Source organism: Chinchilla lanigera, unplaced genomic scaffold (assembly GCF_000276665.1).
Source record: "Chinchilla lanigera isolate Chin_1 unplaced genomic scaffold, ChiLan1.0 scaffold00002, whole genome shotgun sequence".
Taxonomy (NCBI): Eukaryota; Metazoa; Chordata; class Mammalia; order Rodentia; family Chinchillidae; genus Chinchilla; species Chinchilla lanigera.
The window spans coordinates 15,163,186-15,189,052 of record NW_004955403.1 but is presented as its reverse complement, the minus strand read 5'-3'; the positions used below and the strand labels follow the sequence as shown (position 1 = coordinate 15,189,052).

The following is a 25,867-nucleotide window of genomic DNA, read 5'->3' as shown; positions in this document are numbered from 1 at the left end:
TTCTTTCTTCTTTTTTTTTGATGGAACCTAGAATCATTTGTAATCTTACTAGGCTGAATACATAATTTTCACCAAGTAACTACAAAAATCCAGCAAATGCTGGTGGTATGCATACACTCAAATTTGAGGAGTCTTTAGATATCTGATGATAACCTGTAAATATTAGACAAATTTGTATAAAAATTGAGTCAGAGATACCAAATGCCAACAAATTTTTATTTTTATAGTAATGCTTTATATTATATCTCACATTTATATCATCAAATCTTAGGGAATTTAGAGGATTAGTACCTACGTTGATTAGGCTCCTGTCTTAGTTACTTTTCTTGTTCCTAAGACTAAATACCTGACACCTAAAGTCAGCTCACAGTCTGTAGAGGTTTTGGTCCACTGGCTTCAAGGCAGGGTGGAAGATGGCAGAAAGGTAACAGTTCAAGGAGGCAGAAGACAGCAAAAACAACCAGAGGGAGAGAGACAAGCCTTTTTCTACCCCTGATATTATATCCGGTCTACCAGGATTAGGACAGTGGACTGATCCAGCAATTGCCCACCCTTAATCCTAGAATTGCACCATGAATGAATCATACACTCTAGATTCAGCCATCTCCAAAAAAGCCCTAAAACTGAATTGTTTTGGGGGAACATTTAGACACAAACCATAGCAGTCCCCAAATTAGCCAAGATAGAGATCAATCTCTCATGTTCAGCCATCCCTCCATCTAGGATGAGAAGGAGGTGTTTGTATAAAATACCTTCGATGTTATTTGTTTCTCACCTATTCACGCACATGCTCTTACCTAACTTCATTGGCTATGATGAGTGTTCCTGCAAAGAACATGAGACGAGAGTCTCATCCACTTGCACTTTTTGAAAACAGTCGTAGAAGACATTGCCCCTTTGGGATATGTACACAATTGGTTCTATTGAAATAAACCTGTAAATTCAGGCTTTAAAATAAAAATACTTTCAGCAGTTAGCCACAAAGTACTTTACTGATCTACAAATTTCAGCCAAGATTGTGGGGAGTGGTGGGATTTCTGTTCTATAAAGATTCCAATGACAGAAGAGATGACTTTCCTCATGCAAGTGAAGTTATTTAAAATAAACTGTGTGTGCTCCCTTATCTGGACCTCAAACTAACCTCAAAACTATTATCTTAATCATATTGCATGACCTTTATCTGATGAGACTGCTATATCCTGTGGATGTCTCTGGATTTACCTTAACAGCAGACTTGCCTATTGTGTTTTATGGCAGCCTCCTCTATGATGGAAGGTGAGGTGGGAACACGGGAGCGTTTGGGGTGAACCTCATGGCCAGCAAGGTGAGCTAACATCACTGAGTGTGCCTTGAATTGTATTTTTGTCATCACCTCCACAAAGTCTTCTGGATGTGATCGAATTAGTGCAAAGTCTCCAAAATCACTCCTTGCCAGTTGTCTTGTTAAAGAACAGCCTACCTTACGTTTTGAAGATGATCTTGTAATAAAGCTTCAGCATTGGACTCTTGCAGGCTCGCATCACTTCCCATTGAAGACTTACCTGCTGAATCCCACCAGAATAGAACTTTTGGATCCCTCTTTTCCCTTTAAATTTTATAATTTCTTGTTTGGAGAAGGAATGAGATATGGAAATTGAGTGTATAAAAATACAAATGTGTGTATAGCATGACTTCTGGGAGTTTCCTATATGTCTATAATTAATGAGAGAAAATTCTACTAGCTGAAGTATGAACAACAGTCATAGAAGAAGTATAGTTAGGGAAAAAAATTTGGTTGCATATAAATTCTAAATATAGGTACACTTTAGTGGATTAGAAACTAAGATGGTAAAAATTCTTTCAGGAAATAATTGAGTTATCATGAACCAAGTTTGCTGGATTAGTTAAATGGCCTCTTTTTGAGATCATTTAGGTCTAAAAGACATTCTTTTTTAGAATTATTTTCTTTCTCTGACAGATTCTAAGCTGAGAAAAAAATAAAGGGAAGTATTTTAAGTGGAGGAATCCTCAAGAGATAAAGGTAGTTCATTTGTAGCTTTATAAAATAGGCAGTCAAATCAACCATTCAGAGTAAGCCAATTCCATCCCAGTTCTTTCATGCAAAAAATTGAATGGATTTTTGCAGTATTTAGGAGATGTACTCTAAAGGCTATCTTGATGGGTTAAGAATGGAAGGGTGATAGAATCACATTTATATTAAGATCAATTCACCGTACAGCACTTACTCGGTCTACTTATGGAACTGCCCCACTGTATGCTTTATCATGAGTAAAGTATAAATTATTATTGAAATTGTTATGACTGAGAATGCTTCCCATCACATGCTTCTCTAAGGAAACCTTCCCTGTGATTTCCATTTACTTTGGAAGTATTCACATAAGCCCAGGGGGACAATAAGAGTTACCTAGCAGACACTGAGTTCTGTACATTTTACACACATGGACTCATTTAATCTTCATAATCCATTTTGAGATAGACACTGTTTTTGCAATCTTCACAATTAAGCAAACTGAAACAGAGATTAAATAAATTATTTAAAATTGTGACAAATGAATGATATCAGAATTGAAAAACATGATTTAGTTCTAGAGACCTAGATCTTAACTCTATTTTATACTGCCTACCTTCAGGCAATTTAATTCCTTTTATATTTTCATCTTTCTTTAGTGTATTCCTTATCTTTGAAATTAAATCTGATCAAGTTTTCCCTGGGAAGGTAGAGTCAGAGAGTAGGAATAGATACAGTTATTTGCGGAAATACATTCTTTGATATTGGACATCAGCCATTATTAGCTAATTAGTTCTACGAGGATTCCTACTAGTCTAGTACAATTAATCATTCCATCAGTAGTGAGGAGATCACAGTAAAGAAAATAGCTCTTAAATAAAACCAAGGTTTTTTCCAGAAGGAAAATAACTTGGCTAATTTTAAACTCAATTAAGTAGAGGGAAAATTTGAAAATACAACAAAAATAATACATTAAGTCATTTAACTCCTGTCATTCAGTTCCACTATAATATGAACACTATTTGTAAGGTAACTGTCCCTTAACTTTTTTAGAAATCATTTTAACAGGAGAGAACCATTTAAGCAGTTTTTCAGAAGAACAAATTTTGAAATTAACATAAAGACAAGTTAATTCATGAAATTTGACCTCTTTTAGACATTTTAGAAGAGAGGCATATGGAGTGAAAATAAGTGAATAGGCTTTATTGTGGAAATGACAAAATTAGTAATTGGCTGCTCAGAGAAAATTTATTGGCACACACCGTATAACCTCAACAGAGAGAAATGCCGTGAAATACTACTTATGGCAATATTTTAAACCGTAAAGATGCTGATGTAGCTATCAGATGAAAGCGTTTCTTATCAGTTGAGCCAGGTCAATTAAAGCATTAGTAGATGTCAGTGGAGCAATCTGCAAAAATGGATTCCCTTGCTCACAGTGGTTCAGGTAGATTTCCAGCAAGAATATCAACATCTCCACGTCCTTTGGTCAAATGAGAGATGCCAACATGCACGAGGTTTTATTTAAAGGTGCTTAATGTGGGAAAACTTACGCTTCCGTGACATGAATTTCACTGCTGAGAAAAAGAAAGGTAGGTGCTTATTTTAACAATCTAGAGATCTTCTGCTCTGGAGAAAAGTTTTACAAAATATAACAAAACCAACCTATCAAAATTAACCTTTAGAACATGACTTACAAAGTTTCTAGCTTTGAACTCAGGCAAAATAGATGTAAATCCCTTTTCACAGATAAAATATTTGAATTTAGGTGGCTACTTGTAAGTTCTCTAAACTTCAGTTTTATCAGAATATTCCTTTCCTTGTTGAGTTGCCATAGTACATCTTTGTAGAAATAAACAAAGAGTGAGAAGACAAATGATACAATGTTTCACTCCCAAATTCAGAAATTTTCATATTTTAAAGTGAAAATGTCTGCAGGTTATGACTGGTTGAATGGATAATATTGGAAAACTCATTGGATGAACTGTGCTAAAATAGGTAGAAGTAGATTTGGTGACATAACTATGCTAGTCTTGGGCGTAAGATTTCCCAAGAAATTGTTTCTTTTTTTCTGTGTTTGTCCTCATCGTACTTTCTGCATATTACATGAAATGAAAGGGAAGGAGAACGTTTGATGCATTTGTAATGTCCGTACAAATCTGTCATGTTACGTGACTTGCTTGGCTCCCTTAGGCCTCAGTTTTTACCTTGGCAAAATAGATAATAGCTGAATTGTGAAAGAGCTTGGCCAAGCAAATAGAATAATAACTGTGATGGGACTTGGCACTACATAGCTTGGAACATAATCTTACACCTCACAGAACAAGAAACCACAGTGTTTTTAAGAATCCACATTTTGATTGGCACTAATCCTGACATAATTAGAAAAACCACTTATGGTGTATAACTTACCATATTGTATTTCAAGATATTTCAAATTCAGTGGTCATCCCTTATCTAGTCAGAGGTGGCAAACCTTTTAGAGCTCTTAAGATAACAAACAGCAAGCTGCAGCATGTATGCTATAGGTTCACCACTACTGTCCTAAATCAACCACAGTTATTATGGCTTGTGTCTGTGTCTCCCTGAAGCCTCATGTAGTCATAGGTAGGGCTTTTTCAGGTGGCTGAATCTAGAGTGTGTGATGTGCTGGGATTAAGTGTATGGTGCTGGGATCAAAGGTGTGCAATTACTAAATTAGTCCACTGATTAATTTGGCATACTTCTGCATATGGATAATGTGCATAGCCTGGATATAATATAAGAGACAAAAAGAAGGCTGCTGTGCTTGCTTGTGGCTTTTTTATTACTTTGCTGCCTCCTGCTCACCATGAACTATTTCTCCCTTGCAGTTCCCTTCTGCTGTGTCACTCTGCCTTGGAGACAGCCAACTATGAGCTGAAACCTCTATAAACTGTGAGCTACAATAAACCTTTCCTCTTTTAGCTTTGTCAGGTATTTTGGGTCAGCAACAAGAAAAATAACTAAGACAATAGTCCAACAGTTTTAAATGGAAATATCCAGAAATAAACATAAGTGTTAAATTGTCTACTGTTCTGGGTAGAGTGATGTAATCTCACACAGTCCCACATGGTTCATTTGGGACCTGATTTATTCATCCCTTTGTCCAGCACAGCCACAAGCTATATACTACCCCTATCCATCAGCGGCACTCAGCACCTTTAGTTCTCAGATGCACCGTTGCTGTATCTTGTGCTTGTATTTGGGTAACCTTTGCTTTACTTAGTAACGGTCCCAAGGTGCAGGAGCAGTGATGCTGGCAGTTCAGATATGCTCAAGAGACGCAGTAGAGTGCAGCCCTTAAGGATGAGCTCATGCATCCACAGAACTGGGATTCTCTCCCAAGCCTGGGTGTTAACATTCTAAATCTCTAAGCATCACACCGTGCTTCTGTCAGCTCAGTGCAGCAATTATCCACAGAAGCTTTCATTTTCAGCGTGTTTACCACTGGAGATAATGTCAAAGGCGATTAAAATGGTAAAATCTAAGGGTCACTCATTGACTTTAAAATTGATGACTGTTTCAGAAGTATTTTTGTAGTTGATCATATTTTTTCATTTTTATTACAAAATAGTCTATTCATATAAATGATTTATGTGTACATATTTAAGCATATGGGTTATATATAATCATAACAATATAGTGGACAGCCATGTAGTGACCAGTATAACAACTGAAATGCTAATTCCTGAATACAAACCCACCCTACCTCCCAGGGCCATGCTGAATGTTTGCCTCCATTGTTCTTTTCTCACTCCAAATACGTACAATTTAACCAAAAAAGTAAACATTAGGTGCTGAAAAAAAATTTTTTTGCTTTTTGAAAATGTCTATGCCAAAAAATTATTCACATTCTTTCTGTCATATATGTACTCTAAAATCTATTGTTGCTGAGCCTGATGGATCATACCTGAAATCCCAGCACCCTAGAGAGCCTGAGACAGGAGGATCACAAGTTCAAGCTCAACCTGGGCAATTTAGCTACTTAGTGAGATCCTGTGTGTTATGGTTTGTGCTTGGATGTCCCCTCAAAGGCTCCCCATGCAGTCATGGGGAGGCAGGCTTTTGTGAAGCAGCTGAATCTAGACTTTGTGATTGGTTCATCGTCTAGTGCTAGGCCTGGGGATGTGAATACTACACCTGCCTTAGGGCAAGTACCCTGCACACAATATAAGGGAGGAAAAGTGGCTTGCTCTTCCCCTTTTGCTCTTGTTGCTTTTGGTATCTTCTGCCACCATGAACTGTTTCCCACTGCCATGCCACCCTGCCTTGGAGCCAGCCAAGTATGTACTGAAACCTCCACAGACTGTGAGTCAAATAAACCTTTCCTTCCTTACTTTAGGGCATCAGGTTTTTTGTCCCAGAAAACAAGAAAAGTTACCAAGCTATTGTCTCAGAACAAATATATAACAACAGGACTGGGACTGTGGCTCAGTGTGAAAGCCTGTTGTCAATCCCCAGTACTTAAAACATGCAAACATCCTGTTGTTTTCTTTTTAGTTTTTTAAAATGTATACATGTTATCTTGATTTGTGTAACTGGCATCAGTCAACTAGATGTTTTGCTCAACATTGTTTGGATCATTTATCTGTATTTGTGCTTATATAAAGTTTATTTTGATAGCTATATGTGGCTATACAGTATGAACAAACCAAAATGTGTGAATCCCTTTTACTGTTTCTTTTTGAATTTTCAAGTTTTTCTGCACTCATGAACAATGTTGCTATGTGCTTCTTGGGCATGTCTTCTGATGTGCATGGAGCCAAATTCTCTCTATGGTAGTAAGAGAGAAGAAAATTATTGGGCAACATGGCATATCCGCATTTCCCTTTGCTTAGAATGCCAAATTGCTCTGGGAAATAATTACAGAGATTTACAAACACAATTAATGTATAAGAAAACCAAAATGTCTGACATTTTTTCATTGCCAACATTTGTTACATTTGCCTTTTATCACAGGCACAAAACATGCTTTAATCATCTTCCCTTTAATCCTCTTTTCACCTAGTTTCACATTTTGTGAGGGTTGAATGTATTTGTGATCTTATTCTTGTCTTTTCTCTTGATTTCTTCCTCCACGCTCAGTCAGGTAACAAATCCTATCCTTTCTACTTTCAAAACATAACTAGGGTCCAATCTCTTTTGCTGATTCTGCTGCATACCCAGGGTTCACATCACCATCTTGATATAGCTAAATTCATGGGAAGCCATTCTCCATCATTACTACTTGGTCTAAACTTCCATCTTTCACCTTGATTATAAACAATAGCCCTCTTTCTGGCCTCCTTGTTTGCAGTTTTGCCTTTTATGCAAAAGTATATCTTCAGCTCTGCAATCAGATAAATATTTTCAAAACCATTACTCATTTTTCTCCTCAAAGTGCTACCCTGGGATTCCAATCTCTCTTGGGCCAACCCAGTGACCTGGTGCCACAGTCCCTTTGCCCACATCATCCCCTCTGCCCACTTACCGACTTCCCTGGCTTCCTTGTTTCTTGCATATCAGAACAGCTCTACCTCCCAAATACTCAGTGTCCTTTCTCTGTGTCTGGATTTATTTATTGTCTACCATCCCAGACCTGCCCATAGCTCCCTTTTGGGCCTCCTCCATCTATTTATTTAAATGATCATCTCCTCATGAAGCCTTTCCTGACCACCTCCTTTAGAGTCACAATCCTGCCCTGCTCCTGTTGATGACAGTAGGAGTTTCGGCTCCCTTGTGAGTATACCTCTCATTCCTAGGCTATAGCGCATGAGTACAATAAATAATAATTACAGTAACAACAGCCAACTTCTCATGTTTGTGGCTCTAGAGACTTGTAAGCAGATGATATAAATAAACTTACTTAATTATCCCAAACCCAATGTTGAGGGAAATTTCCTGTTTTGGTGATTTGGAGAGAAAAATAGTGCAAGTGGGAAAGCATCAACAAAAACTACTGTTCTCTAACATTGGGGATCAATCAAGGGACAGGGGAATTTGAAAAGCTTTCTTTCTTTAAAAAATTGGCTGGACATCTCGGTCAGGGGAAGAAGAGTTTGTAACCTCCTGCCTGGAGCTCACAGAGGTTCAAAGCATCTGCAGGGGTGCACAGGAGCTTACCGGGCCACAAGGTTTTGTCACGGGGTCACTGACCCATCCTTCACATCCAGGTGGCCCCTACCCACCGACACACATGGGCAGCCCACATGGTGCGAACAGAGCAGAATCCCCTTTTATGGAACGAAAACCCAAGCTTACTCTTGGATAATCAAAGGGTAGCCAGATTCAAAACTGCACCAAGAGCTTGCGCATTTTAGAAAAGGGAAAAACAATCGCGTGGAAGGAACTCCAAAGCGTTAGAGGAGGGGCCAAGACGCAAAGGGAGCCGCTAGGTGCATAAGGCTCTGTACCTTGCACGGCCAGCTCTTTCCAGCGCTCCTTGTTCTGCTGAATGATGTCCATCAGGTTGTTCTTGAAGCTCTTGAGGTCCACGGCAGCCAGCGAGTAGTCGGGGGAGAAGTTCCCGTCGCTCACGGAGCCCTTAATATTCGATCGTCTCATGGAATCGGCGATGTGCAACCCCACGATGCTGGCTGAGCTAAGGGCACGACCAAAGGAGCCAAAAGACACCAAGGTCACCAACGTCTCAGACACTTGACAAAACCCGCCAGGAAAGCAGAGCAGCAATGCTCGGGCCCAGCTGTGAGCGTGTAGTGGCTACTGCTCACCTCCCGGCCTCCCTCCCCGCCTGGGGCGCTTTGAACATCTCAGTGCGCTCCAGGTACTTTTTGACTTTTTTTTTTTTTTTTTTTTTTTTTTTTTTTTGCGGTACTGGGGATCGAACTCACGACATGTATGTTTTTAAACGTGTTTTTAAACCGGGGACATCAGTTCTCAATGGTAAGGGCCGATGAACGCAATAAAAAGCCACTAGGTGGCAGTGCGACCTAATAATGCTTGCAAGAATTCCCTGCTCAGCTGTAACATCACAGACATGAAAAAACGATGCAAAAGAAAAAACAGTCATACCCGCTTGCCCCATAGTTAGGACTTTCAGCTTTTGAGGATTCCTCTATAAGAGGAATAACAATTTTCTCTGTTGAGTCTGTCAGAAGAGAAAATGTTGGCTCTACTATGAAATCAATGAAACCTAAAAAAAAAGAAAAGAAAAAACAAAGAGAGATAAATTCAAGTGTTATCACTTCCTGAATCCTAAACTTACAATGATTAAGGGTTACTGGCCCATTCCTGGGGTAGCAAATATCAACTATAATATTGGTTCTGCTTACCCTTGGACATTATTTTAATTCATTAACACAATTTTTAGAGTCCATTTAATTAACAGAAATAATATGTCAGGCTGTAAAAGTTTACTTTGGTAACTTAACTGTGTTGGCTTTTTTATTTCATGTTCCATCTTAAACACTATTGCTAACAATAAACTCAGATCTAAAGAAAGGAATGTATTTCCCCTCTCAATGAGAAGTGTCATCATCCTTTTAGAAAAGTTTTCATGTGGTTGAATTTTATTATTGCCTCCAAAAGAAATCATATCCAAGCTCCAGAGCAACTAAATAATTGTAGTTTTTCTCAGGCCAAAGGAAGGTGATCACCCTTTTGTTTTAAAGTGCTTTCTGCTAGTGTGTCAATATTTCACATTGCTGTTTGTTATTTTGTGGATGTAAGTTAGTTCGCAGCATGTGGGCGGGAGCCGTCAAGTGGGCGTCTCTGGAGACTGCATTGACCCCACACTTTGAGACACCAGGACTGAGAGAATTTTACACTCACAGCACTTATCAAGATGGGAAATGACACATAAATAGCGGAGCATTGTCTTCTGGGAGCTTTTACCACGCAGTGTTTAGACAGAGGAGGAGGCAACAACCATATCGAAGCTCTGTGTGCACCTCAGCACCCCGTGGCCCGAGGGGCAGGAACGGGCTTGAAATCACCACCTTACACCCAGTACTGTGTGAAAACAAGAGACTAGAAGGCGTGATTTTAGGCCATAATCAATGGGAAGTATCCGCATGTGAAGATTATCCATCCCGCTGCTTGATACAATTGGTGTTTCAAGGAAATGGATGCCTCATAGTAAATACTGAGGCAGATTTCTAATTAAAAATACAACTTCAAAAATGGGTTTCAACTGATAATTTCAAATTAAAGCCATGTTAACTGTCCACCCAGGGTGTTACTTCCAGTTTTGCAAGTGGTTTTAATCCCGGGGACGTGAAGATGGTCTACTAACAGACCTGCAGCAATTCAATGAGCAGCAAGCCTCGGGATGCGAAGTCCTGCCCCGCTTGCCGGGGGAGGTTTTCAGGCTGCCGCGTGCATTCGTGCTTTCTAAACAGTAAGGAGCACCTCAGCTGTGGTCCCTAGATTAATAGTTGCTGGAAGTTGGATGGGAGGGAGATGCTGGCTTTCCAACCACCCTGCAGCTTCGTGGTGGGCGCTACTGCAGTACTTGAGATGAGACAGTAACTTTGTGTTCATTGCCCATGTAGTGCGGTGATGAAGGTGCTGCTTCGGGGAACGGCTTTTACAAATACGTCAGCCTGCGGTGTGGCAAGCAGGTTTTAATAACGAGCTGGAGTTGAAGTTCCCAGCACAAACACAGTTGACAATGAATGTGGTTGGAAGCAATATTATTTTGCAAATTTCATACTGCTGGCTTATCTATTCCTATCACAAGAACTGTTTTTCCAAAAGGATATGAGCTTGTGTGTTAAGCGTACTATGGAAATTGACCAATAACAGTGTCAGAATGTTAATATTTTCATCGAATTGTCTTGCATTAAAGGATCAAATTAAATGATCAGCAACAAAACAAAAACTATACTTCTTTGCACAAGAAAAAAGTCCTTTGCATTCTAAAGGAAAATTATAACCAGAGGAACAGTATCACTGACAAGTGCTGCCGTTTTGAATTTATTTTGGGAAATTATTTCAATGATCATTATTGAGCAATATTTAGGTTAGGTTAAAGACAAAGTTTATCAGGAGACTAAAGGGCAGTTTGGCTGGAAGCCTTTGAACAGAAAGGTGTACACATTCGAAAACTGACAAGGCCACATCCACTTCCCCTGAGCACCCATCTTTGACATTACCTATCTGTGACTGGGCCACCATGGTTGACTTTCGATCACAGAGTGGGGAAAATGGAAGGCCCAACTCTGCTTCTTTATCTCCCTGGGGAAGGAAAATCACATTAGTACAGACATTTGAGCAGTGAACATAATGAGCCTCCAGACAGAATAACTTACAAAGCTGCATCTTCTGTCTCTTAACAGGTATGACTTTTAAATTTGTATATTTAAAATATATATTTAACATGCATATATTCTAAAGTTCAAGTTTCTCTAACTTTTGGATGGTCTTTTGAAATCCTTCTGTGGGGGAAATCATAAACATTTTTAGCACCTGTTAACTCTGCTTTATTATTGTAACTCCTTGATTGCAAAGAGATAAACATTTGCTCTGTGAAATTTTCTAGTTATCATAATAATTTCAGAATAAGATTTGGCATTTGACGGTCTAGTGGATGGATTTTTCTGCTCCTATTTTTATGTCAAATATATCAACAAAGTTTCAGAATCAAGGTTTTGTGACTAGAGGTTTTTTTCAAAGCAAATAGGCATGAGAAGTTTGAAACACCTTTTTATCGCTGTTTTATTAAATGTCTCATAAGAACTAATGAAGAATATCTTCCATATTCTTATTCTGCATGCAAACTTTTAATGCATTCTTCTCAGAGAAAAAAATTGAAATGTCAATTGTTTATTCTTGTCTAAAGTACATAACTTGAGCACATATGTTAAAGAATTCCATTTGTGTTTGCATTTAATATCATGAAAAGTAATTACATTTTCATGTCCTAAAATATAGGAGGTTGCTCTTGGCAAGCTTTTGTTCTCACGGTTTATCAAATATTGGTTCTTTCCTTTGCTTACAGGATGATGTGCTGACAGAAGGCACCTCCATGACCCTGTTCATCCCGAATGTCTGGCTGTTAGGATACATGGGTCAAGCAGTCTTCTCCCCAATTATGGGCTGAACACCTTCCAGAGGTAACCACCTGTGTCAGGCCATAGCTTAAGAAGCAACACCCGGCTGAGGACTTCTAGTTCCTCTGAAATCTGTTTCCTGTAACATGTTTACCCCGATCTTTCCAACATCCTGTCAATAGGCCCCTTTTATTATTTTTTTTAGATGTTTCTGGTTCACTCCCACTGAACCATGAGTCTAATTACATGTAGAAAGTTGAAATCAGAAATGTTTGTGAAAATCCAAATATGATCACCAAAGAAGTAGCAAAGTAGCTATAAATAGGAATGTCTTACTGTATCATGGCTTAGAAAAATAGGAATAAGAATTTCTGTGATCTCTGCAAGCAACTCCCCTAATAAATAAATAATATCAGGTTCACTTAGAATTCATATTTATACCCAGCTTCAGGGCAGGGGGGGATTACTAATGCCGTCGGCCTTGGAATGCGAAGAGACAGTCAGCTGAATTACTGTGGTCCTGTGGATTTTCTCTCTTACTTTTTTTTGTTTTGTTTTGTTTTTCTTCTGGTACCAAGAATCAAACTCACGACCTTGTGCTTGCCAGGCAGGCACTTTGCCGCTGAGCTATATCCCTAGCCCTGGATTTTCTCTCTTACTGCAGATAGGTCTCAGTCTATGCACAACCAGTTCGCATCTGTGAGCTCACTTTATTATCTTGGTCTACTCATCTCAGATACAAGCTAGTATCTCCTAGTGGGATTATCGTGGAGTCATCTGAGGTAATCTATGTGAAGCCTAGTGATACACTGAGCTGATAGGAATCACAGTACAACAGCAGCAACGTGCAGATGTGTAAATTAAAGATACTTAAAACCCCCAAAGCATATGTGGGAAAGCTTCAAACCACAGAAAAAAGGCATTTGCGGTTAACTTAGCATGCAGTAAAAAGGCACTGGCTTTTTCTTCCCTCCTTTTTTTCTAGCAAGGGATTGACATGATGGGAATTCTACTTTTGAAAAATTAATTTATCAGCAGCAGCAGGGATGGAGTGAGGTGAATTCAGGCTGGCTCTTGTGGCTCCAATCTCAGTAAAAGCAAGCATGCTGGTGCTGCTGCAAATAAGAGGATGTGAGTTTTAGGGTGTTAAGAATAATGTGCAGGGGCTGGGGATTTAGCTCAGCGGCAAAAGCGCCTGCCTGGCAAGCGCAAGGTCGTGAGTTCGGTTCCTGGTACCGGAGAAAAACCAAAAAACCAAAAAAAAAAAAAAAAGAATAATGTGCAATAATATTAATACATTATTACTGAATAATATCATTAATCATGTATATTAAAATATCGTCCTAGTGTTGTTAAAATAAGGTTACTGATAAACCTCACAGGAAATGTGATATTGAATTTGTTTTTAATATCTACAGATAGAGTTGTCTTTCAGGGACTGATTGATTAGATGCTTTATTTATTAAATGCAGACAATAAGTTGCATTTAACTGCTTTTATTGGTCAGGGTGCTGCTATCTATTATGTTAAAGACACAAACTTAATGGTGTATTTTTATATTGCATGGTCCTTTGGTAACTCCCAAAATGATAATATAGGCCCAGGACAGACACTGTGATGATTTACTCTTTGTGAACTAAATCTTATGGAATATTGGATGAGCACATCATTCATGTATAACTTTGGCATTTGACAGGTGTGTGTGCAGTGCTAACTCTCTGTACCTGGGGGGAATGACTTGATGCTCTATTGGCTTCCAACACCTTCCGGCTCATTTAGAATATCAAAATTCCACTGCTAAAGTGCATTGAATGTGAAGTGCATGAATTATTCACGTTATTTATAAATATTTCACAGTGCTATTTATTCTTTACCATGAATGAAGCCCATGAGTGCGGGGTGAGTAGGGAGCCCTGGAGAGACGACAGAGGGACCAGAAACTCAGAAGGATAAGAAGGTACCACTAAGAGAGGAGGGTAGGATAGGTGAAGTTTTGCTCTGAGTATCAACTTGACCAACTTGACAGTTTTCCTTAGTCTCTTCTTGGATAGGGAATATTTGCTGTCCATCAAGATAAAATCAAGCGTACAATAGGCATTGTATGTGACAACTCTTTTATATTTTTCTTGGAGGTTGTGTTATCATTTGGGGGTGATGCTTTCCAAACAAGCATTAAACTCAGGTAGTTAATAAGTGCCACTTGGCACAGCCTCCAGGAGACGAGCCTGCAGGTGAGCAGCGGCAGAAGTGCCCCGGGCAAGGGAGAATCACAGCCAGCTGCTGGGTGTGCACCGCTCCGCGGCTTATACCTGTCTCAGCAATTCTCAGGGAGACTGTTGAGGCCTCTCCTTTGAAAGGCCATGACCAAGAGCTAGTAATTGTTTTTACGCTTTCCTAACTGTACAAAAGGCTCTGACAGCCGTCAACAAGGTGTCAAATCCAGTAAAGAAACAGCAGGGTTTTTTTTTTTCTTTTTTTCAATTTCTCAAAAACCAAAACAATTTCTATTATTTTAAAGATACAAAGGAGAGGGTGAAACTGAAATCTTGAGAAGTTTCTCGGATAACCTAAATTCTGGTTGGAGAAGCGATATAAGCACCATTAAGGAGGCCTTGGATCACGAGCTGAGGGGCTGTGAGAGGGCACAAGACAGAGTCTGAGGAACCACAGTTCTGCAGGGGAGTTTAACCCGGGGAAGAGGACACACCTTAGCTTTGCCCCCCTTGAACAACTCCTTGGAGGAGTTTATCTAATTATCTACCTTCACTCCTTCTAAAAATGGGCCCTGCTAAATTCCCAGAAAGCCACCAAAACTGACTAAGAATTTAATGATTATAGCACCTTATGTTTACTTTCAGCAAAATGTATGCTATGGTATAATCGGGCTTTGTGAGTACTGTGCATATTTTACACAACATCAAACCTCCTTGTACAACTGATATTTATGGTACTTTTATGCCTTTTGAAATTAGAAGCTTTGAAGTTTACATTTTAAATTATACACTGGCTTGCAGTTATGTTCCTTTGTATTTATATAATTTTGGAGGTTGTAGTTATGCCTTTTTGATGCCAGATCATTAGCTGAGAATGGACTAAATCTTTTTTATTACTATAAGAAAGAACATTTATTTTGAAATAACATACTTTCTATTACTTCTAGTAATATTCAATAAAAGAGAGAGATTTGACTGCGTTTTATTTTAAAAAAAATCACCAATTGGACCTTTCCTTCAAATAACTTCCAATTAATTCTTTCCTCTTGGCTGACAAGGTAGCGTATTTATTAATACGTGTAGATTTAAACCAAATATAGATTTTTCTGTTCAGGTGTCACAAGACAGCTAGGTGAATAAGGGAACAATTTATTTAGGTATCAGGCTCCCAGTATAAAATATGAAGAAATTTTAACATAATTGACTATTTTTATAAAGAATTTAATTGTATTAGCTTCTTATCATGCCTATCAAATGTGTTTTCAGAAGACAGTAAAAGAAGTCTTTCTGGTTACTCTTGTGGCTGCCCCTGCATCCCTCAGTCCTTCTCTTCTACTGATCTAGTTGAAATGGATGGAACATGTCCCACACCTCCTGTGGTGAGAGGGCAGAAGCAACTACGTGGATCTGTTGAAAGCTTAGAGGGAAGGCACTATCTGTACTGATGAATATCACAGGTTCATTGTGAAAATGTGTTGGAGATGAGGTCTTCCTTCCCTTTTGCCGTCAGCTGCTAATTCAAGAGTCAAAAATCAGTGTTTCTTAGACCTGCAAATTCTGGTTATAGCTCTGGTCTCCCCAAGCTGCACCTTCCCTGTCTTTAGATGATGATCGTAAAGTAGTTACAATAAGGATGGTGAAATGCTGATGAGGTTTAAAAAAATAATACCAGCAGCTGAGTCCACATTAGCTTGACCTTGTAATACACCGTGCTTTAAACATTTTTAGTGTTTACTTCATTCTATATGTTGGAGAAACAAAATTGGTGACAAATTTATAAGAAATTGACATAGAAGTCAACACATCCCAAAGATTTTCTGCATTTTTCTGCAATAAGGATTCACACACACACACACACACACACACACACACACACACACACACACACACACAGGTTTAACTTTCATCATTACTCTTAGAAGTCCTAAAAATCAGCTCTGTCTTTTGAGTACTGCTTCTGATTTTTTGAATTTATATTCAGTCTCTAGTTTTGTTCAAAATCTATTGAAGGAATTCCAAGTCTAGGGCTAAATATTCTGCAAAGAGAGGGAAAGGAAACTTAATTGGCTACTTTTTGAGTCTCGTGATTATCTTGGGAAACCTTTCAAAATTGAAATTTTGTTTTTTCATAGTTATTTATTGCTAGAATTTAAAGCATCTGGACAGAGAATTCTTTCAAGTCAGTTCTAAAAAATTAACAAATAAGAAAATATTTCATAGTCAGTTTCTCTGGTAACTTTACCTTGGAAAAAATGTAAAACATTTTTTAGGAAAGGGCAACAAATACTATCAGTTCTTCACATATGTATCATGGTTTGTATTGTACAAAGCTGCAAAGCGCCCTTACATTCCCTCTATCACTTTGGTCTTCACAGTCATGGGTATGTACGTGTGTGGGGAGAAGAGACATAAGTAAGAAGGTAACACACAGATTAGGGACAGATTCATCCCTAGCACTGTATCAAAGATGGAAATCTAGAGCTTAGATATTTTTTTCCTGAAGCCAAATCCAGCTATCAATCTACTTTGCACTGTCAGGAATCTTATGATTAACTAATATACATAAAATATTTTACTTAACAAGAAGGGACTGGGTAGATAGCTCAGTGGAAGTAGTGGAACGCTGCCCTTTCATGCATGAAGCCTTGGGTTCAATTCCTATCTCTGCACAAACCAGAAATAAAAAACGCTTGTATGCATGTGGACTGTAGATGAGGACTATGATGATTTCTGGAGAGACCTTCCTTGAGTTGCCTCAAACTGTCTAGCACAGCTCGGATATCACAAGACATACTATGTAAATTCTTAGTGCATCCTGAAAGACGGGAGGGATGTATTTGCAAATTGATTTATAAAATGTTCTGTTTCCGCTGTGGGAGATGAAAAACTGCTGTTGTCTTGGTTAGATGCATAGCAAGAAGGTATCTATCAATACCGCGGGTTTGACAAAGTGGTAGTTTGACAGATGGTTATGTGGGGATGAACAAAAATGAGAAAACACATGCAAGACACACTGCAGCCCTTCCAGTTTCTAGGACATCTGTACAGAGACACAGATTCAGTTTAATAGCATATGCTGGAGACTTTCAGAGTGATGCATACCCCATTTCTATATTAAACTCCAAAAAGCTAAAATATCTAAAATACATGGTTCGGTTAAGCATAATTAAGGGTACTATGAGATTTATTCAGCTGAAAGCAAGAAACACTTTTCCTGCTGGGGCCAATATTATAATTTAATCTAAGGCCTATAAAGATTAATTTATTTCATTTGAAAAATGTATTTGTTGGCAGTACAAACTCACTTATTTTGACCTTAACCTCTAAATTTGTGTTTTGCTCTCTCTATATATCTGAAGGGCATTTGAAAGTCGCTGATTTTGAAAAATCAAGAAAGTGAGAAATGATAGTTCATTATAAAATTCCATTGTTCAAAGTGCAAGTGCAAAATAAATTGTGGTGATATGACAGTATTTTCCATTTGGAAGAAATAAAGCAATGATAACAATAACAGCTTGATTCATTATTATTCTCACACATGCTTTGCTTTCTTTTGAGCTGTGTTTCACGTTAAAGTCACTCAGGCCAGAGGGTCCATTCTGGACATTTTGGAATTACACACATACTTGTCATGTCTACCAAGACTCTGGTTAAAAAACAAGCAAAAGAAAAACCTGAAAAACTTTCCAAGTACCAGAACATTACACCTACCACAAGATCTAACTTTTAATGTTGAGTGTGTGCTAATCTCTTAATAATCAGGTATGAATCATAGTTCACCATGTAGCCTTATGGAACAATTTTGCTGTGCCCCAAAATTCAGGTGTCAAAAATCCCTGCATCCTTGAAGCTTCATTATTTGTATTGATTACCTTTCTGGAATATTCATGATATAGTGATGAACTTCAAAAACTAAAATCCTAATTTCATTGAATTCATTACTCTGTCAGGTATTATTTGCTTTGAAAGCAGTAAAACAAAGCAATGATATGGTCTTGATTTTTTTTCATTTGTTTCTTTTCCTGTACCGGGAATCGAACTCATGATCTTGTGCTTGCCAGGCAGGCGCTGTGCTGCTGAGCTAAATCCCCGGCCCCTTGGTCCTGATTATATCTGAAGATCTAATGGTAATTTTCCAGAGTCTCTGATATTTATCAGAAATTATTAACAATATATTTTATTTAGGTTTTTAAAATTTTAAGTCATCAGTGAAGTAACTTCATTCCAATTCTTACTCTTTGTAAGACTTATCAAAATATAGATTATCACCCCTAGAAAGTTCATTTAACATCTCCCAAGAATTCCTACCCTATGTAGGTACCCACTATTCTGAAACAATAAACCTTGCCAGTTTTTGAACTTCATATGAATGGAATAACAATATGCAATTTTGATATTCATCATTAGTCACCTACTTTTCACTGTTGCATAATACTTCACTCTATAACTATATGGTAATTTATTTATCCACTGATATTTTCTGACGAATATTTAGAGTGCTTTCTGCATTGGGCTATTATAAATAACTGTTATTACTTCTCCTATATGACATTTGGAGAACATATGTGCCTGCTTTTATATGGGTTATACACCTAGGCATGGAAATGTTGGAGTTGAGGAATATTAAGTGTAATTTTAGTGGATGCTAATTTTAGTAGAGTCAGCAGTTTTCCAGAATGGTGATTTATATTTTCACCAGGGATGTATGATGATTCGAGTTTTTCCACAGCAGTAGTTCTAGTTCAGGCCTTTGTTCGTGAAATGTGGTTGTTCGCATTATCATTCTCATTTGCAGTTCTTTGCTGAAGAACCACAGTGAGCATCCTTCTATGCACATTTTACCCATTCATGAATTTTCGTGCATGAGGTTTTATGAAGTGTCTGTTTGCACTGGCCATGTTATCTTTTTTTTATTTTTATGGGTTCTTTATCCAAACAGGACACAGTTCTTGGATATATCTGTAGTACTACAAATATTTTCTCTCAGTTTGTGACTTATTTTTTTCTTAATAGTATCATTGGAAAAACAGAAGTTTTGCATTTTGCTGTTGTCCACGGGCTATTCCTTTCTCTTTTATAGGTCATATTTTCTTTGTCTCTTCTAAGAAGTATTTACCTTCCCCAAGATAAGAGATATTCTTGTGTATTTTCTTCTTAGAGCTTCATTGTTTTAGGATCTATGTGAGGCCTGTGGTCCATCTGTCTGTCTTGCATTGTGTGTGTGTGTGTGCATGTGTGTGTGTGTGTGTTTGTGTGTGTATGTGTGTAAGGTGTTGGTAGAGAATAAGTTTCCATTTCATTCTGTACATTTAATAATTGTTGTTCCACTTCCATTTATGGACTTTTCCAACTTAGTTGTTTTGGTGCCTTTGGAGAAAACCACATGAGCATGTGTGAGTGATGCTATTTCTGGAACTGTCATTTTATTTTACTGATCTATTTACCTATTTCTAACCCAGTATCATGCTGCCTTGGTTACTGCATGTTTATACTAACTCATGTAGTAAAAAAAATATGAGCTCTTCAACTTTCTTAGTCTTCTTTAAAACTGTTTTGGCTAATTTATATTCTTATATTTCTGTCTGGATTACAGCTATGAAGAAGCCTATGACAATTTTTTAAGAGTAGGAAAATTTATTGGAGTAAAGGAATAAGAAATAAGAATAGCTCCTGAGAGACAGGAGACCTGAATGGGTTATCCCATGACAGTTCTTGATGTGTGAAGTATATTAACCAATTTTGGAAGAATTGACATCTTAACAACATTGAGTATTTCAATCCATTATCATGGGCTAGCTCCCATTTACGTGGATCATTAATTTTCTTTCATCAGTATTTTGTTTTTATGTCTAGCAATTTTGCATGCTATTAATTAAATATATTCTTGCAGATTTCACTAATCCATGTTATCAAAAATAATGTTTTTAGATATCATTTTAAACTGTTTGCTGCCAGCATACAGAAATACAGTTGATCCTACAACTCTGTCAAAGTGATTTGCTAGTTCTAGTGTCTTTTTATAAATCCCTCAAAATATAAGTATAGATGCTCAGCCTTCTGCAAACAAGAACACCCTTATTCAGTTTTGTCAAACCATTCATGATTTTCTTTTAGCCCCTTATTCCAGTAGATCAAACCTCAAATGCAATGTTGGATAGAAGTGGTTACCTTAGGTATACTGACCTTGGTATAAAAATGTTCGTATTTCACCATGAAGTACATTACCTATACACCCTTTTCCAAGCTGTACAGTTCCCCATTTCTATTTTGCTGAGAGTTTTTATAACTAGGTGTGTTAAATTTTGTCCAATGCATTCTCTGTATCTGAGATGTACTGAGATGTCATCTCTGTACTGAGATGACATGATTTTCCTTTTAATAAAGTAAGTCACTTTAATTGAATTTTGAATATATTCAGGTCTTTATATGTGTTCTTTTATGATATTGCTAGATTTGATTTGCTAACATTTTAAGGTTTTTTCCATCTACTTTCATGATAGATATAGTGTGTTATTTTCTTTACTTGAAAAGACCGTCAGATTTCGTCAGGGGTTTTACTACAAAATTTCCCTTTTGCTCTATGTAAAAAAAGTTGTAAAAGACTGACATTATTTATCCCTCAAATCTTTGAGAGAATTACCACCTCTTAAACGTGTAATGGGAACTGAAATTAGAAATGAGAGGTGAAGCCACCTAAGCCTGGAGATTTCTTCATGGGAAGAGTTTTATTAAAAATTCAATTTTTAAAAACAGATATATGAATATTCAGATAACTTTTTTCTGATGTCTACTTAGGTAATTTATCTTTCAGAGAATTTGACAATGTTATCTATATTATCCATGTTATTGGCATACATTGTGCCTAATATTTTTCATCCTTTGGCATATATAAGATTTATAATGATATTCTTCTTCCATTTATAATTTTCCTCTCTTTGATACTATGAATATTTCATTACTTTTTCAGAGAATCAAGTGTTACCTTTATCAAGTTTAGCTATGTTTATTTTTGCTCTATTTCACTGATTTTTGCCCCTATATTTATGACTTCTATGAACTCATTGTGGTTCAGTATCCTTACCTTTACCTAGCTTCTTAACATAGAAGAATGGATACCGATTTTATGTCTTTGTTCTTTTCTAAGAATGAAAATATTTGAAGCTATAAAATTACCTCTAAGCACTGCTTTAGTTGCATGTAACAAACTTTCCTGTGATTATTCAATATAAAAAACACTCTCTTCTTAGCCTGACAAAAATCATTTTCTCTCTCTTCATTATATTTTTTCATCACTAACATGAAAGATTATGCTTAGAGATTTCTAAGATCTCTTTACATGTATCATTTTCTGGTTATTGATTGGTTGGATATCTAAAACTATAATTATTAATTGACTATGGCAGGTAGTTGCCTATCAAATTTGACAGATTTTAACATTTAGTATACTCTAAGTGCATAAAAGTATCAAAATATTTTTCAAAACTAGTTTTATTATGAAGATATTGAATTTGGTATTGCTACTCTGTAACTTTCTCTAAGAATGTACAGTGCTTTTGCAAGCGAATCGTATCCATCAATGACAGATGGAAACCATGATCATCAAAATACAGAAATATATTTGGTGTTTATGTCTCCAGAATAACTATCATCTCAGTAGATAAACATTCTAAAGAACTTATTGAGAAAAAGAAATAATCTAAAAATACACAAAAAGAGCCTCTCTAAAGAGGCCTATGACATAATAAAGAATTTTGTAGGTTCTTTTTGCATCTTCTTTCTGCCACAGAGCTTCAAAAAGTGTGTGGAATTTCCCCAGGGACAGAACTCTTTGATGGACCCCCACATTAGCTTCAGGATGGGGGCTTCTCAATGAGAAGACCGACTCCATGATTGGAGAGTTGGAACTTGAGGCCAGTCTGACCCTCTAGGGGAAGACGAAGACTGCTATTGGAGTTGAGTCACAAGGAACATAGTTTAGTCAAACATGTCCATATAATGAAGCCCTGATAAATACTTCAGACACTGAAGCTGTGTGCAGCTCCCTAAACACACTGATAAACTTGGAGCAGGAAACCCCCTAACTGCACCTGAGGAGGTCATGGGGCTTCCACATTCCAGGTCTTTCCCTATGTACCACTTCTACTACTACAGGGTTCAAAATCAATATCCATTTATTATTATATTTATCATAAGACTGGAAGGATAGCACTTTTTCTAGATTCTGTGGTTTGTGTAGAAATTATCAAATGTAAGATCAGTTGTAAGAACCCCTGAATTTGTAGTTGGTTGGTGTCCCACAGCCCTATCTGTGGCTCCCATGCAAGCAGAGGTGATCTTGTGGGAGACAGAGTCTTTCTCCTTTGGGGTGACGCTGGCTTGGAGTGGTCAGCATCTCATTTCTCATATGCTCCCCCAACCGGTGTGCAGGGATGGTGGACAGAACAGGGACACCGCCCAGGAAACCTTGAAATTAACTGTAGCAGACAACACTGGCCACTCTGCAGCTCCTGGTTTGTTTTGTTTGTTGCTGTGGTGGTGGTGATTGTTATTTTAGCTAAGCCCATTGCCACCCAGCTAAAAACAATTCCTTATGCAACTCTGTGCAAATGGACTAAATCCTGAGCAGTAAGATGGACACAGAAGGATCCAGTGCCCTCCCCTTGCCCTTTACATCTTGAAAGCCACTTACTGTCTCTGCTCTGACCTCTTAATAGCAGACAAATGATTCTAATCCATTTGTTTTCTCTCTTTCTTTCTTTCCTGGCATCTGAGATCCAAGATGGAGCTCTCTTTAAAAGATATAGTACACTACATAAGTTTACTTAATACATTTATCTAAAAGATTAATAAATTCTTCCCAAACTGCCACAAATGCGCTGTGGCCAGTGGAGAGCAATAAGTCACAAGCTTCGGGTCATGTAAAGAAATGGTGGACATCGTTACATTCAGTCACTGTGGGCAAAAGCATTTGCACAGAGGGAAAGAGGCACCTGTAGGAAAAACTCCTCCATGAGGGCCATGGTCCACCTGTAGTGCAGCCTCCAGGACTTGGCTGGGTGGCTGATGTCTGCTGCATGGAGAATCAGGGACATGGTCTTGGCTCTGTCGATCCTGTCAAAGCAAGAAAACGCCTAGATTACCCGGACAGACTCACTACTTTGTCTTCGCTGAGTCCAAGCCCACAGAACTTAACAGTGACAAAAGAGAATAACCTACCCTTCAGGCTGCTGCAAACTGTTCCTTATATTTTTAATCTGCTGGAAGTGACCAGACATGTCTGTGGATAACACCATTTCAATCACTAAGTTCCGAAGGTCCCTGCAGAGGCATCAAAGGAGAAAGGTCACATTTGGCCCCTTATGGGTCTGGATTGGAACATTTCTTTAAATATCTCTAATCACATTGTATTTTTCCTAATGGATATGAGCACAGAAGGTGCTAGTTTGTAAATGTAAAAGCACTCACAAAAATTTAGCACTATTTTGCCTCGGACTCTGATGGATTTGAGAAGTTTCTAGCAGAGTAATCTGTGAACGATACTGTTTCGCATTCCCCTAAGGAACAAGCATTTTCTTTTCTTACCCGGCAACCCTGCTTCCCAACTCATCGTTCCTAAGTTTTATTTTTTTATCTGAAAGTATCCTTGATGATTTTTAAGAGACACTATTCTAAATGCATTTTAAAAGTTATTTATTTAGTGTATGTTCTGTTAATTTGGGGAAATTGCTAAATGCTTTGGAAGAGAAATATATGGCTCAGTGGGGTTTCAGAGCACTTTAGATATGGTCAACAAGACTAATAGCCTCTGGTCTCCAGAAGAGAGGGGCACAGATTCTCAAAAATCTTCCTTGCTCCTTTGCATCTTTTAAATAAAATTACTATTGATAACACCAATACCATTGACCAGGATTCATTCAGTCCAGGCACTAGCATAAAACTATGCTCTAGTGGCTCTGTCTGTACATTAAAAAGCCTAATCCTCATAACAACCTTATTTCCCACCACAGAAAACAGAGTTGTTAGCTTGTCACAGACCTAGTACACAGCCAAGGTAAATTTCAATCCAACTGTTTCCACTCCCAAAGCTGGCACCTGGATGACTCTATGGTGTCAACCTCCCATTGTAACAACCTGCAGGAGCCCAGGTGCTCAAGTGAGAAAGGATTCTTTGTTTGTGCTTTTGAGACCTGACCTTATCTAACACCAAAGCATGGGTACCATTGAAAGTTTCAATCAAGACACTGAATACAGTGACTATGCCACAAAGCCTATGCATGAATAACTCATTCTCACATTAAGAAAAAAGAAACCATCCCAGCCAAAGCTTACATTAATTACAGTTAATTCGTAGTTACTTCAATAGCAATAGGTAAAACATTACTCACACAGGAAACCATACTTTATTTTCTCTCTGCAGTGTGGCTAAAGAGAATAAACTAAGTCAAGTCATGAAGTAAACTTGAATCATGATCTCATGTCAAAGATAGCTTACCAAAAGATAGTATGGTCAGAGGATTTAAAAAAAAAAATTAAATTTATTGTTGAAAATTGTGGATATTCAGATTCAACCTGACTTTCAAAGCCATGAGAAGTCAAATTCTGCTATAATTATAATATTGGATAGTTTGCTTAGAACACTTGACTCAAATATTAAGGCAAAGAAAGCTATTAAAGGTAGTTAAATTATTTTCAATTACATTTTGTCTCTGAAATTATGATAAGATCCATACTAAGATAGCAACTGAACAAAACGTTCTTAACTAAGGAAAGTGAGATAATTTTGTAAAATCTATAGAACCTAACATACTGTACTTTGTGCATGAGCAATTGACAAATGCCAGGTACTATATCAGTAAAGTAGGCAAGATAGTACACAAGGGAAATATTACATATGATTTTTCTTGCTAATTTTTTTATACTAATGCACTTAAACTAGTTTAAGAAATAGACATGCAGGCAGAAAAATCTACACATTTTTCAGATACCCATGTTTTCACTGTCAGTAAAATGTTATCGAGACTTTAGAAGCAAATAGATATTTTGTTAAGTTTTAGGGAAATGTTGACTCTATTAAATTCTAAAATCCATTAATTCTATAACCCATGTGATATGCATTCTATTTGTAAATCAGTTCTGTAAAAACATTCAAGTAGGATGACTCAGAAATTACAGAAAAGAGGGGCTGGGGATTTAGCTCAGCGGCAAAGCGCCTGCCTGGCAAGCGCAAGGTCGTGAGTTCAGTCCCCGGTACCGGAGAAAAAAAAAAAAAAAAAAAAAAGAAATTACAGAAAAGAAATTTATAGCAATACATTATAACACTAACATATTACAGATGGTGAAAAACAAAACATAGGAAGTAATATCACACTGAAATAGTAAGAAATTTATCTATGAGAAAGAAAAGGGATAATTCAAAGGAATAATAACAAAATTAATATTAAACGTATTTCAATTCCAGATACAAAAAAAATTTTTTAAACGTATTACCCTTGACAGTGGGAATCCCTGATGAAAAATAAACTAATAATCTACATGTAAATAATCACTCTTGGATCTTGGGAAACAGCCAGACTTTGTCAGCTTCTACCTGAGCCCCTCTGGTCTCCACGTAGCCCAGCAGTGGCACTATAAAT

The 25,867-nt window shown here is 37.6% G+C and overlaps 1 protein-coding gene across 8 annotated transcripts in view; it reads right to left on the bottom strand.

The window, feature by feature from the left end:
* The window catches only part of Pde1a (phosphodiesterase 1A, calmodulin-dependent), a 296,642-nt gene that overhangs the window by 13,658 nt on the left and 257,117 nt on the right, over positions 1–25,867 (bottom strand). For 6 of the 8 annotated variants that reach the window (XM_005373347.2, XM_013512485.1, XM_005373349.2 and 3 more), the window contains 5 exons: positions 23,451–23,552; positions 23,225–23,345; positions 11,125–11,206; positions 9,041–9,161; positions 8,422–8,609 (listed from right to left, as the gene is read on the bottom strand). In XM_005373347.2, the coding sequence (XP_005373404.1) occupies positions 8,422–8,609; positions 9,041–9,161; positions 11,125–11,206; positions 23,225–23,345; positions 23,451–23,552 (614 nt within the window). Of the gene's footprint in view, positions 1–3,234; positions 3,586–8,421; positions 8,610–9,040; positions 9,162–11,124; positions 11,207–23,224; positions 23,346–23,450; positions 23,553–25,867 lie in introns of those variants that run through there. The other 2 variants (XM_013512476.1, XM_013512480.1) reach the window with 2 other exon arrangements.